Source organism: Chanodichthys erythropterus, chromosome 7, assembly GCF_024489055.1.
Source record: "Chanodichthys erythropterus isolate Z2021 chromosome 7, ASM2448905v1, whole genome shotgun sequence".
In the NCBI taxonomy this organism is placed as follows: domain Eukaryota; kingdom Metazoa; phylum Chordata; class Actinopteri; order Cypriniformes; family Xenocyprididae; genus Chanodichthys; species Chanodichthys erythropterus.
The window spans coordinates 30,367,938-30,382,674 of record NC_090227.1 but is presented as its reverse complement, the minus strand read 5'-3'; the positions used below and the strand labels follow the sequence as shown (position 1 = coordinate 30,382,674).

Genomic DNA, 14,737 nt, shown 5'->3' with positions numbered 1-14,737 from the left:
TGCAACCGGGCACAGGACTTAAAGTATGTTTACCAGGCATTTTGGGAGACACAACAAGTGAATAGGAAAAGAAATTATATATCAATATTCATATGAAATATTAGATATAATTATGAAAATGTTGCCAATTATTACACCCATTATTACACTCATTTTTTATAACATGTTGCCCCAAGAACAGATTATTATGCAAATTAGATACATTGTATTGAATGGAAATACCCATTTATAGCCATTTTACCCACATATTGGGTAAATGTTTTTAGTACTTTAATGGATCTTGAAAAAGGAAATGTCATTGCTGGCTGGTAATCTGATTTCAACAAAAATATCTTAATATAAGTTCCGAAGATTAACAAAGGTCTTAGTGTGGAACAGCATAAGGGTGAGTAATAAATGCCATTATTTTCATTTTTGGGTGAACTAACCCTTTAAGATCCCCATAAAATTGCAAAGATTTGAAATTTGCGTACCAACAACAATAGTTTTTTATCACTGTTGGTATAGTCAGTAGTAGCACAAGGGAATAAGTACTACCATACAATAGGCTAAATAAATAAATAAATAAAATAATTGAGCCTATTGGAGTACTAGTAGGCCTATAATTAGTGGAACTGAAAAGGTAGGCTACCATTCATGATTGAATTGCATACTAGTAATTAAAGTATTTGCAACGTAAAAATCGATAGTAGTAAGTTTTAAGAAATATTGTTAAAACGGTTTGCCATATCCTCCCTTTTCTTTTCTCCATTTTGCGCGAGAGAGGGGAAGTGCGCGCTCCCTATCAAACAGAAACGCGCATCCGTTCGCCTCCCCATTGACGTCACTCCGGTATCACATGAACGAGCCCGGACCAATCCACACACAGCCCTATCGAAGCACTCGGTTCCTCCACCGAGATAGGGAGGAAAAAAAAGACAGAAAAGGGAACCATGACTCCGAGCATCTGAAGAACAAATAAAACACGGAGAATCGAACACATTGTGGATCTAGTACCTGGTTATTGTTTCATATTTGAAGCGGGGAGACTGGAATAATATGCAGTGGAGAGAGGCGGAATGGATACGGCAATGGCCCGAACATATTGAATAGCTTGCGACGCGCAAAGGAAAGACACTATACTTTATCGAACCTTCCTCATCTTGACGGGCTTATTTAATGGCTTCAATCCTCGCCGTCACCGACCCTTGTCTTTTCCGTACCACTGCCGAGGTCGAATCACGGTGGATCGCGTGAGCCTCTATATGCCAAACACAGGGAACGACCATTATTCGGCCTCGAAATCAAAAGACAGCCACCTGATCTGATCCAACGCCGTCGATTTTCGCTGAGGGGAAACATGGATTTTAACGGGAGCGGTGGGGGAAATGAACTGCACAACAATCAGTTTTATCCGTTCGAAGAGAGCAAACCTCTACTGGGGGAAATGTCCGCGCCGCAGCCGGAGGGGAATAATAATCACAAAGCGGGGCCCTGCAGCAAGAGGAGCCTTTTACACAGCAGCAGCGGTATGAGATACAAATTGCTCCAGGAGGGAGACATCCAGGTGTGCGTGGTCAAACATCCACGGACCTTCCTCAGTAAGATCCTCACCTCCAAATTTTTACGGAGGTGGGAACCGCACCACCTCACCTTGACGGACAGCAGCCTGGTCTCTGCCACGGTAAGAACCGCTCTGCAGGGGTCGCTTTTGAATGGCCATATTTGAAACAGTTTTGTGCTGCTCGATATTTGTGTACATTTTCTATATATATATAGCTATATAGCTAAAGTTTTGAGCGCACATCAAATATTGTACTTGTATAATGGCAATTCTGAGATGAGCAGAATGCAGTTTTATAGTACAGTTTGCTACCTCAGCACAACAATACAAAAATAAAAATTCATTAAAATAAAATAAATTCCTGAATAATCCTGATGGGTTTGCTGGATTGTTTTCCCCTTCATTTAGGGATGGAAGATGTCTTTAAAAAAGAAAAAACAAGTTTTTTTTGTCTTTTATTCATTTTTGTGAATAACATGTACCCGGAACCATTATGACATTAACAAATAATTTTACTATCCAACATCATGCCAAAACAACATAGTTTCTAGAAAATGTAGATAATTCAGGGAAACTTTTACTCGAATTAATAAAACATATCCTTTGAAAAATGTATATTATTCAGCGGATGTATGTCGAAATAGAGCTGGAAACACCGTGACGTCATAATAACAACAACTTCACAGCTTCCTCTTCGTTGTTTCCCGTTTTCCGGGTTTATATTGTGATTTGTCATTTAATTCCATGACATTTGTGCCTATTTAATTTGAAAATATTGTTGTTGTTTTTTTTTTTTTAAACTAAATATCTTTCAGAAAAGTAAGTTGTGTTGCGCCACCTCAAGCTAAAGTTTTAAAATAGCCATTAAAAAAAGGTCTTGCCACTTTGTTTTTAGAAATATAAGTGTTTAGAATGAGAATTTAATCCTCCTGATGTTTCTATAGATATCAATAATCTGCTGTTTACGGTACAAAATCAGATAAAGAGATAAAACAGCACTTGTCTTACGTCATGGGAAGGATGATAAAATTATGACTGTTTGTTTATTTTAGCAATTCTACATCATTTCTTGTTGGGATGTGTTGTTGGTATCATGGTTGATGCAACTTTTTATTTCCATTCTAAGCTAAACTCTCATGTTTGCTAATATACAGAAGAAGGTGGGTTGGCTATAAAAACAAACATTCATTGTTAAAGTCATGTAAGTTTTGATTTAAGTAATGAGTTGTCATTTCCAAATATCATGATTAGAGTCCAGTGTGTTGAAGAAAAAATCATAAATAAAGGTAATTCAGATGTTCACAGTAGGTTTTCATACTTTAAAGACATAGGGAACCCCAACCAGTATCTCAGCCACCCTGACTTTTATCAGGAATATAAACTTTAATACAATATTCATGGACCTTTGATTGAAAACTCTGGAACTAGAGGAGATTTTTGATTCTTGAAGGATTTGGAGCTACTATGTCCTGTATGCAGTCATGGAGGTCTCTTTTTTTCTTTTTCTTCTTTTTTAGGTCAGCAGAGATACTAAAATAATATGCAAGCCTTTTGCAGGTGCATGATCCTCATCTGCATCGCATGAGCTGTTCAGTTTTGTCAGATAAAGAGGTGTAGGGATACTTAGATATACAGTTAGATGTGTCAGAATTGAGTTATTGCCTGTGGAGATAATGAATTGAGTGTTTGACATTTAGCTAGTCACATTTTGACTATGTATCCTGTTATTCTTGTTATTTTTCTTGCTAGTTTAGCCTATTCGCTTCTTTGCAGATTTTAAGCCTCATGATTCGATGCTCAGATATTCGAAAACATAACTGCATACATCTTAATTGCTGCTCAAGAGGCCTGTCTATGGAAAAGTAGTGTCACGGATCGGTCACAATGGATTCACCCACTTGGGAGATTTCTGGGAATCCTCTTGATGGCAGTTATTTTATTTTATTTTTTTTTAAAAAAGCAAAAACCTAAGAAATTGCACAGATAGTGACCCGTTATTAATTGATGTTAGGTTGCATGTGGAGAGGACAGTCATTTTTTACCCTTTGCCTGTTTCAGACGAGTAAATCGTATCTCGGTTGTGCCGATGAAGTCTTGTAGAGTCTCTTAGTTCAGGACATCCTGCTCATGGAGCCATCATCAAATGGCTGATTAAATTAAAGGTTTAAATTTTACAGCTATATTTCATCGTTCTGATATGAATTGAATTAGCTGTTGACTTCTTCCTGAAATGAATGCTTCAGAATGAATTAGATTGCTTGTTTAACAACGGTCTGACTGTCGGATGAAGCTCAGCCGCTGACACTGAGAGGCCCTTGGGATTTCTGAGGCTAGCTGAGATTAACCCAAGCCAAACACGGACCGTATGTTTATGTTTGCATTTTTTGCAGCTATATCATTTTGCAGAGGCTTATGTCATTTGAAAGTGCAAAAAGTCAGGATACTTTTTGTACTTTGACAGTCCTGTCACTCAAGTATTGGTTTTCTCCTAGTTTCAAGGTCTCTAATAGATGTTTAGCTAGTGACCCGTGTTCAGTTGACCGAAGCTAATGGAGGTAGTTGTCTGTGGCTAATGTTCTCTTTTGGCAAAGACTAGCCTGTTTGTGATTCTAGTGTGCATCGAACCATTGTGCTTCAGAAAGAGGTCAGTATATCAACAGAAAGGCTTTATTGTTGATGTTAAGCATATAAGTTGTCCGATGTTGATGGTTTGGTTTCCTCACCTGGTGTTTATCCTGTGCCAGGGTGCCATTTAGGTTGAAACTACACTGTCTCACTCAGATGTTCTTAAAATATTTGACCTCGCTTGCTTTGTAGATGTAACACATGACGCATGTTTGATGATAAATGCATTATTTTCCCTGAAGATGCCGGCTTTTTTTCCACGATTTTCTCATGAACTCGTGTGTTAAGCAAAGACAAAACATTTGGCATTTGATAGCTCATTTTCGATAAGTGTAGCCAGCTCTGTGGAAAATGATCTCACTAGAAGATATGAAAGATGTGACTCACCCCGTCTCTAAGCTCTCAGAGTCTAAATCATATTTGCGTAACAGCAAGCCATTATAAATACTTCCTGTCACTCATTTGTTAAAAAAACATCAAAAGCCTTGCCTCTAAAGGCACATTTACACCAATGCCCTCCAGCACACCATTTTGTTTATGTTGCAGGGTATAGTTGCTTTTCAAGTTAGATCCTGTTAATTAGATGAAGTACCAGATGAGACAACAGCCCGTATAGACCGTAACATGTCCATTGTATAAACATTGCACAGCTAGGTGAGAGCGACATGAGTGTTTTTGGGTGCTGTGTTTTGCCACATTGTGATCGGGTTAGATGCTGAACTCCTGGGTAGTACAGTACATTTAATATGATATTCTGGTTGACTTAGTTTAGCTTGAGGACATGTTAACAAACGCAACTCCGTACAGTACGATTTGCGTCTGAAGAGTCACCGCGTTTTGAGCAATGCTGATGACTAAAGCTGAATAAGTCTGGTTGTGATGAGTTCAGCTAAATATGACCAGGTCAGGGGAAAAAAACAGGTTACACTTATAACAAACCATTTCAACGGTACTGTTGGGCTTTCTGCTGTAAACAAACAGAGCTACGGTGATGACTGGGCACATAAACTATTGTGGCTCCCTGAGATCCCCTCGGCTACCATCCAAATATGCTCTGTAATTGAGATGTAGGAGCTGGCTTTGTTTTTGTAGCACAGAAAAGCCATTAGGAGGACATTTTCAAACACTGGCAGGGTTTCAGATTAATTGTTTTGCATGTACTGGGTTGTTCGTGTCTTGATATTGCAGCGATCTTTCATTATTCTTGCTGTAAGGATGGATGGATGGAACCGGTTGATGTTGTAGCATTTCATAGAGATGATTTAAAGCTATAAAATATTCAAGCGAAATACACGGTGGAGCCATGTTGATGAAATATTTGAGATATTTTCATTTGAGAGTGCCAGACGCAATGTATAGGGCTTTGTCTGTGGCCGTCCACATGATTGGCTTCGGGGCAGTTTGAAGGCATCTTGGAATGGGATTCCCAACATTTTTTAACTGTTTTTAGCTAACAGTGTCAGATTGTTTTAGTGAGTACTTGAACAACTTTGATAAAGCTTGGGTTAGTTCACCCAAAAATGAAAATTATGTCATTTATTGCTTACCCTCATGCCGTTCCACACCCGCAAGACCTTTGTTAATCTTCGAAGCGCAAATTAAGATATTTCTGTTGAAATCCGATGGCTCAGTGAGGCCTGCATAGGGAGCAATGACATTTCCTCTCTCAAGATCCATTAATGTACTAAACACATGTGAGTACAGTGTTTTAATATTAATATTAAAAAGTGACAAGAATATTTTTGGTGCGCAAAAAACCCCAAAATAATGACTTGTTTAGTGATGGCCGATTTCAAAACACTGCTTCAGGAAGCTTCGGAGCATTATGAATCAGCGTGTCTTACTGGTGTGGAACGGCATGAGGGTGAGTAATAAATGACATAATTTTCATTTTTGGGTGAACTAACCCTTTAACATACCAGTTTGGGGTTTGTAAGATTTTTTTTTTTTTTTTTTATGTTTTTGAAAAGTCTGTTTTGCTCAACAAGGCTGCATTTATTTGATCGAAAATACAGAAAAAAAAAGTTATATTGTGAAATATTATTAGAATTTATTTATTAAAGGGTTAGTTCACCCAAAAAATTGAAATTTTGTCATCAGTTACTCACCCTCATGTCGCTCCAAAGACTTTCGTTCATCTTTGGAACACAAATGAAGATATTTTTACTGAAATCTGAGAGCTTTCTGTCCCTCCATTGACAGCCTACGCAACTACCACTTTAAGCCACAGAAAGGTAGTAAGGACATCATAAAAGTAATCCATGTGACTCCAGTGGTTTAACCTCAATTTTATGAAGTTACATATAATGTATGAGTGCTTTGTGCAAAATATTACAAAATATTAATCTCCGATGCGCATTCATGCAACAACGTCTGCTCTCGCGTCAACACAACACAAATGAACTAACCCTTTCATTTTTTGCAACGTAATATATTTTACAATGCAGTTTATTTCTGTGATTCAAAGCTGAATTTTCAGAAGCCATTACTCCAGTCTTCAGTGTCACATGATCCTTCGGAAATCATTCTAATATGCTGATTTTGTTCCCAAAAAATAATTATTTTATCAATGTTAAAAACAGTTGTGCAGCTTAATATCTATGTATATTGATATATTAAAATAGAAAGCTTTTGTAAGATCCGGAACATGAATGATTGATGAATGATGTCCTTGCGTTTTTTTTAAAAACGATAAAATCGATATATTATCTGTAATATAATCTTATTATATTTGTTATAATCAGTTTTTATAAGCTTACTCAACTGATTATGGCATGTAAATAAAATAAAAAGTCAGGCACTTAATGAGCTATAAAATATTTTTTTTTGGCCATGAATCTATTTTACTGCATGAAAACATTTTAAAATGGAGATTTCACTCTGACTTCATTGGGTTTATAGGTGCAGATCCCGCAGAGACCCTCAGAGTAAACAATGGGTTTGGCTATAACTCATGTAGTGTGTAATTAGATGTATCATATGATATCAGTTCTGCCGATTATGTGAGCTTTTTTATCTGCTCAGCTGCTGGCTGTTGAGGTTTTAAAGCAGAACTGATGTTGCCACATCCGTAATGTAGACACTCGCCGCCAAATTTCCTTTTGTCGCATAAACTATCTCAGATCATCAAATTTGTGGTTAAGCTGACGCATGAATGGATGACGGTATCCTAAAATTTAGCCCACCAAAAGTTAAACTAGTTTGTCTCTACTCCCTAGATAGTTGTATGTCTGAATTACAGCCACATGAAGAATGGCCACATCATCTGAAGTTTGCTAGTTTCACTGTCTCTGATTTAGCAGTGTAATAAATAAACTCTTTTAAAATAGATATTTCACTTTAACTTTACTTTGGCTGCATTGCACTTTGCATGCCACAGTCATTTGCATCATACTGAGAATTTCTTTGGACTAGATTTCACAAGAGATGTGCTTTTGTTTTTAACCAAATGCAAGTCCAAGCACCACATGTACATACCACATATCTGAACGCAAATGTGTGCTTTAGATTCAAATGACTTTTCTGCTTTTCTGCATGTACATGGATATTTTAACAGATATATGGAGTTAATTGAAGCCAGCTGTCTGAAGGCATGCAGTCGTACCCATCTGTACAGTAACTGAGTTTCTCTTTTGCTTTTGGTGCTTTTAAATGCAGAGGAACTAGATCAAGTAAACTATTGTACAGTTGGCTTTTGGTTTGAGATTTTTTTTTTTTATTTTATTTTTTTTTCCTGGCTTGCATTTGCTTCCTCCTCTTGGCCTGCTATGGTTTGCTGTTAATATATCATGGGTGAAGAGTTTAACTGGAAGAAGCCATGTTTACTTTGGGAGAGAGCACATTGCCACAGTTTTTACATGCCCATGCACTACATTTTTGCTCTATTTACAAAAAAATGTGCATGGGCTTGAACAGCTTTGCAAAAGCATGCCAAGCTTTTATGAGGAAGAAGTTTTTACTTCTGATTTCACCTTATGATAATTTGTATTCACTTACACTATCGTTCAAAAGTTTCGACGAATAGGTTACGCAAATAGGGAAGCACCGTGTGTGTTGCACCTAGCAAGTAGCAACACATTTGGCCGTGACTGTAGTCACAACATAGCATGGTGTATTGTATTATATTGCTTAAATATATACACCAACTATTATTGTGCTTTAAATGTCTGATGCTGGTATCAATAACCAGTGAGCGAGATGTTCAAAGTATGTGATTGTGATTATAAAATAAAACTAGTTTGTCTCTACTCCCTAGATAGTTGTATGTCTAAATTACAGCCACACAAAGAATAGCCACATCATCTGAAGTTTGCTAGTTTCACTTTCTCTGATTTAGCAGTGTTATAAATAAACTCTTAAAATAGATATTTGTGAGTGAGATGTTCAAAGTATGTGATTGTGATTATAGGCTAATGTAATTAAATTAAAGACTATAAAATATACTGAATATTGACTTCATAAATACATTAAATTCAATACTAATAATATTTGAATACAGGAACTTTGCATTATCCATTGACAACACTTGGCACTCCCTCATATCAGAATCTTCTAACGATTACACATTTAGCCATTAGGAACCATTATTTGTAAGAGTGTAACATACACTCATGTCACAATTTGGTACAAATCGCGATACTGAACTTATGATACGATACTATTGCGATAGTAGGGTTAGTTAACCCAAAAATGAAAATGTCATTTATTATTATGTTTTTTTACACCTGCAAGTCCTTCAGTCATCTTCGGAACACAAAATAAGATATTTTGATTAAATCTGATGGCTCAGTGAGGCCTCTATAGACAGCAATACCATTGTAGCTCTCAAGATCCATAAAGGTCTTAAAAAGCGACGAGAATACTTTTTGTGCGGCAAAAAAACTAAATAACAACTTTTCAACAATATAGTGATGGGCCGATTTCAAAACACTGCTTCGAAGCTTTACGAATCGAATCAGTGATTCGGATCTCCTATCAAAAGGCTAAACTGCTGAAATCACATGACTTTGGCGCTCTGAATCACTGATCTGATTCGTGAAGCTCCAAAATATCTTAATTTGTGTTCCGAAGATGAACGAAGTTCTTTCGGGTGTAGAAAGACATGAGGGTGAGAATAAATGACATTATTACACAGCTTATCTTGTACATGACTGCTGCAGATTCATTTCGGCGTTGATACTGTTGACATGGAAATGCATAATTCTGAGTCTGAGGATGTGAACCACTCCGGTTAGAACATCTCTTAATTACGGTAGTTAAGGCGTCAATAGAGTATAAGCTCGTTATTTTGGAGGAACTGTAAAATGTGGCTGTTGTTTGTTTGCGGTGCTCCGTTGCCGACGTCTGTCTGTACTCTGCATAGCATGAAACACGCTGATGACGTATGTTGTCTGAGCAAACATGGTGCATGAGGGTATGTAAAAGGTAGGACATCGTATTATTTCATTCGGACTGAATATAATGATTGGATGAACATTTTATGGTCCTAAACCTTCCTTAGATTATATATATTTATAAAAATACATTTAGACCTTTTAACGTAGTGATTGCTATCAGGATATGAGAAGACTTTCAACGCGTATAACAAAAAAAAATTCTGTAGAGAATCACCTATTGCAGCTTTCATTTAGTAATGTCACTGAAACTCCGTAAACTTTCTCCTTTTTTTTAAATTTCTGCATTTACTCATTCATTTTGTTTTTGCACATCACACAAGCATTTGAACATCTGTTTTTTACAGTATGCGTGTCATTGTAAATCTTATCATATAAAGCCATCGTGTCTCTTCGGAAGACGTGAATTTGAACTTCGGTATTTTACCGATGCCTTTTTGACATCTGGATCTTTTGACATTTTAGAGGAGTGGACTTTAAATGGAGGGACAGAAATCGCTCAGGCTTCATAAATTTCTTCATTTGTGTTTGGAAGTTGAAAATCTTATAGGTTTGAAACAACATGAGGTTGAGTACATGATGACATTTTTTTGGTGAATTATGCCTTATGAATGAATGATGTAAGCTGAGCCTTTGATAAAGCTAACACTATCGCGAATCATATAGTTTACAATTATACATATCGTCGCATTTTTATATTGCAATATCTCTATAACAATGTATAGTTACACCCCTAGTTGCTGATACAATCTGACACAATTGTCTGATTTGTCTATATTATTATATTGGCCACTCGGCTCTTTATATATCAATATCAGAAGCTGAGAAATCGGTGCTTTCTCTGTGCTTCCTCATGGTTTAGTAGGTGCAGCACTGATGGGAGCTCTCCAAAATCAGTTTGTCATTTATAGAGACGCCACCTGAACACACTGATGTTTTTCTCCACATCGTTTTCCATCTGGATCTCCCTGGTAACAAAAAAAAAAAAAAAAAACATATGTCTCTATTTCATCTCTTTGTTTCCATGGCAACATAGCAATGGTGAGAGGAGAGCTATTGAAGTCCTCCTTAAAGAAGAATTGCACCATTAAAAACAGGCTGAATGAGAAGAAGGAAGAAGAATCTGAGGACTTCTTGGAACTGAGATGTGGAAAGGAGGACAGATAGCGAGAGCGAGGAAAGGACAGTGAGTGACACAAAGATAAGCAGATAGAACGTCAAACTCACCGCAAGTTCCCGTCACATCGTCATACAGGATATTGTAGATATATGACAACCTTTTGTGTGTGTGTGTGTGCGTGTGTGTGTGTTTTTATATATATATATATATATATATAAGAGTCTTGTGATTGATTTCTTGAAAAATGAGATATCGTACAAAGGATTCTTATCACACCGACTCTTTAAAAGGAAGATAAATCAGCCATCTCGATTCTGCAGCAGAGGGAGCAGGACCTCCGTTGCAGAACAGCCAGTTGCTCTATCACCTAAGAGTGGGGGATGTAAATAAGACAGGCCTGTTTTATTCGGTTATACAGGGACGAGCTGCCTGTTTGTTTGAGCGAGTGAGAGACGCAGAGAAAATGAGTCAAAGAAAGGAACAGCTTGTTTGCTCTGCTGAACTGGGTGGCTGACACAAATACAGGAACTGTGGTTTGGTTTGAGTCTAGAGGGAGAGCAGCGCAAATAAAGCAATAGCCTGTTTGTGCAAAGAAGCCGAGGGAGGGCTGCACTAATAATGGAAGAGCCTGTTGCCGGGCTGCAATGGAGGGAGGGTGGCTAATAAAGGAACAGCCGCAGTGTGCTATTGTAGAAGGAAAGAGATTGGGAACAGCCTGTTGACATTTGAGGGTCATGTGATCACCGACACTTCAGTCAGGAGTGGAACTGAGAAATGAGCTTGGCCCGTGTGTGACAAATAATGAAAATGAAGAAGCTCCATTAAAGATTGTTAAGAAGGGGAACTTTAAATTCACTGTAAATTCATGGCCCAAATGGAGAACTAGATGTATGAAGAGTTATTTGTAATCCATTGTCCACAATCTATGTCCGCTGATATAGATAAGACCACTTCTTCGAAGTTGCATGATACTTTGCGGAAAACGTCCCAATGCATTTAACTTTAAGCAACGAAACCCCAAGTTCAAACAATTTCAACTTTCTAAAAAGATCTGGTGTATAACAAGTATAAAATATGCAGTTTTGTGTATTTCTCATTTGCTCTGATTAAAATAATAATAATATAATGTGTATAGTTCTGGTACTTCCAAGCAGAAATCCATAATGTAGACTTTGCATTGTGAATACCAACACGAAACTTCAACCATGTTTGCTTCTGACCTTTGAAACAATCATTCTGTGGGTGATGCTGGCTCAAAGATTTGTACGTCAAGAGTTGTACAACGCAACTTCGAAGGCGTATCATGACATTCAGAGAGCAATCATCATATTCACATTTGATATCCTGTGCAAATTAATAAATAATGCAACCACTCGTCTATGACGATATCCGCAGAGCTTTCATTAAGGTGGTCAATGTGGTATGTGACGCTCATCCTGAGAGGTGTTAAAGCACTGAATGTTTTCTGCAAACATGAACGTGTCTCTTCCTGTCTCTGTAGCCCACAGGATACATGGAGGCCCCTCTGTCTTACAGCACTATAGAGGACCTGCAGCTGTTGTCCTGGGACAATGCCCCCAAATACTGTGTTCAGCTAAGCTTTCCTGGAGGGACGGTCCTCCTGCAGGTATCTCCAGCCCCCTCACCTCGTTTCATGACGCTCATGTTGCGATTACGCTCTGACTCATTTTGTGAATGTTTGTGTGCACTCACAGGCTGCTAACAGCTATCTGCGGGACCAGTGGTTTCACTCTATACAGTGGAAGGTAAGGTCACATGTCTAGAAGATTAGATTTGCAAAAAGTGATGGTGTAATGACATTTTGCATGGTTTTAGTGTGAGTATAATTTTATTGGAGTATGTATGTGGGGCGTTTCTTCAACTATGGAAACTTTGATGTTCCAGGGGTTGATTAAATTCATTGAAGGAACAATAAAACAGTCATGATCAATTTGAACATTATTGTCAAATGATTTATACATTTATTTTTATTTTTTTTTACACTATTTACTTTCAGTACCTCAGTTGTGACATCAATTCCGCCATAAACAATTTTCCCCCAATAAAGATTTATCAGAAGTTAATACTTGGTTACCGAGGAATCGGCCTTGTCCATGAAGAAGAGCATGATTGATATGAAATATGAAACGTAATGTGTGAAGGAAATAACAAATATCACTTAGCCTTAGCAAGACAAAGAAATCACCACAATAATTTCCACACTGAATTGTTTTTGAAAGGAAAAATGAAATAGTTATAAACCATTTGAATGTTATTGTTAGAAATTATGTATTACACACATTTTGAGATATGGTGGAAATGTTCAAGAGGTTAATTGCCTAGCTATATTGCTAGAAACCTTTGGACATTACTAGTAGAGCAATTTAACTAGTAGTGAGTGTGAAAAGTGTTTTAGAATTTTTCTAAATGCTTGTGGTTGGAAAAACATCCATGCATGATGCTAATAAAATGGAACAAAATAAGAACTTCAAACCCTAAATCCCCAAACCTGATTACCACAACTCGTTTCTGAGTAAATTCACAACATACTTTACACTGTTATATATATAACCACTGTTGCATTATGGCGGTAAAACGTGCACCATTTTCATAACTCTTGGTTGCATTGGTAAAAGGTAGGTGTGTAATCTGGGTTATCTGATTCATACGCAGAAAAAGATCTACAAGTACCGCAAGGTTCTGAATAACCCGAGCCGCTGGGATGTGGTTCTGAAGGAGATCAGGGCCCTGGTGGACATGGCCCTCACTTCACCCCTGCAGGACGAATCCATCCATCAGGCACCACTGCACATTATCTCCACCCTGCTTGCTGAGGTAAGTCACACACATTTACATGCCTATCTAACTGGAGAGGTAAGATTAGTTATAAATGTAGTTCGATATGAGTGTTGATCTTAAAGGGATAGTTCACCCAAAAATTAAAATTTTGTCATCATTTACTCCCCCTCAAGTTGTTCCAAATCTATATAAATTTTTTTGTTCTGCTGAACACAAAGGTAGATATGTGGAAGAATGTTTTTCCTTGTCTTACTATGGTAATTAATGGGGGTGGCGAGATCTGCTTGGTTACAAAAATTCTTCCAAATATCTTCCTTATATATAAATTTATACAGGTTTGGAACAACTTCATGGTGAGTAAATGATGACAGAATTTTTGGGTGAACTATCCCTTTAAGTTAAGCTCATTAACTATGCTTGCTAAGGCATGCATCACTATTATTGCTCATACTTGTATGTCTGCCCAAAACTTTGGTATGTAATGCGTGTCATGGACAATAATGCTTCAAATAATGTGTCCTTATTGATAAGTGAGCTATTCCTTTTTTAAGTGATTGTATTTACAAATTTTGTCTGATGGACAACAAAACAGATTTATATTGACAGAGGTCCTCCAATCATATCTAGGGAGCAGAATATAATAAACTATGCAGTGGGCTCTTAATTTAAGTCAATAAGTCACAAGTTGGCAACCCTAAACTCTTTAAAAAATAATAATGATAATAATAAATTAAACAAAAAAGTGTATTTATGAGTCACTTTTCTTCTTGAGGACATCAGATTTGTCTGATATGATTTTTCCTGAAATAGAATTTTATTTTTTATACTATATATTAGCAAGTTGTTTTTTTGTTTTTAGATAAATTAACTTTTTTCCTGCAAGGATGCTTTAAATTAATCAAAAGTGACATTTTCACAAACAAACAAAAACTTGTTTGACAGAGGGCTTCCAAGTTACCATATCTAGAGAACAGAATACCATAAAACTTTGCAGTTGACTCTTAATACAGTGACTAGCTAGCGACCTTAAACCATGCAAGAACTTTTTGGTGCATTAAAGTGTCACTTTTCTCTTTGAGAACATCAGATTTGTTAAATATATGATTATTCAGCCAGTTTCTCCTTAAAGTATAGCTGGCATCTTTCTTTTAGAACTCGAGCAGCATTCTGTTTTCCTTTCTGGTTATGAGTGTCATTTGTGAATTAAGGTGTGTGTGTTGTCTCATTTTGAGTTTTCAGAATGTTCAAGTTTAGAGT

The 14,737-nt window shown here is 37.1% G+C and overlaps 1 protein-coding gene across 1 annotated transcript in view; it reads left to right on the top strand.

Annotated features, from left to right (window-relative positions):
• The first annotated feature begins 836 nt into the window (after positions 1-836).
• Positions 837-14,737, top strand: part of cmip (c-Maf inducing protein) — a 32,663-nt gene continuing 18,762 nt past the window's right edge. Inside the window, exons 1-4 of the mRNA XM_067390156.1 lie at positions 837-1,663; positions 12,183-12,308; positions 12,397-12,447; positions 13,355-13,516. Coding sequence (XP_067246257.1) covers positions 1,340-1,663; positions 12,183-12,308; positions 12,397-12,447; positions 13,355-13,516 — 663 coding nt within the window. The 5' untranslated portion in view covers positions 837-1,339. The remainder of the gene's footprint in view (positions 1,664-12,182; positions 12,309-12,396; positions 12,448-13,354; positions 13,517-14,737) is intronic.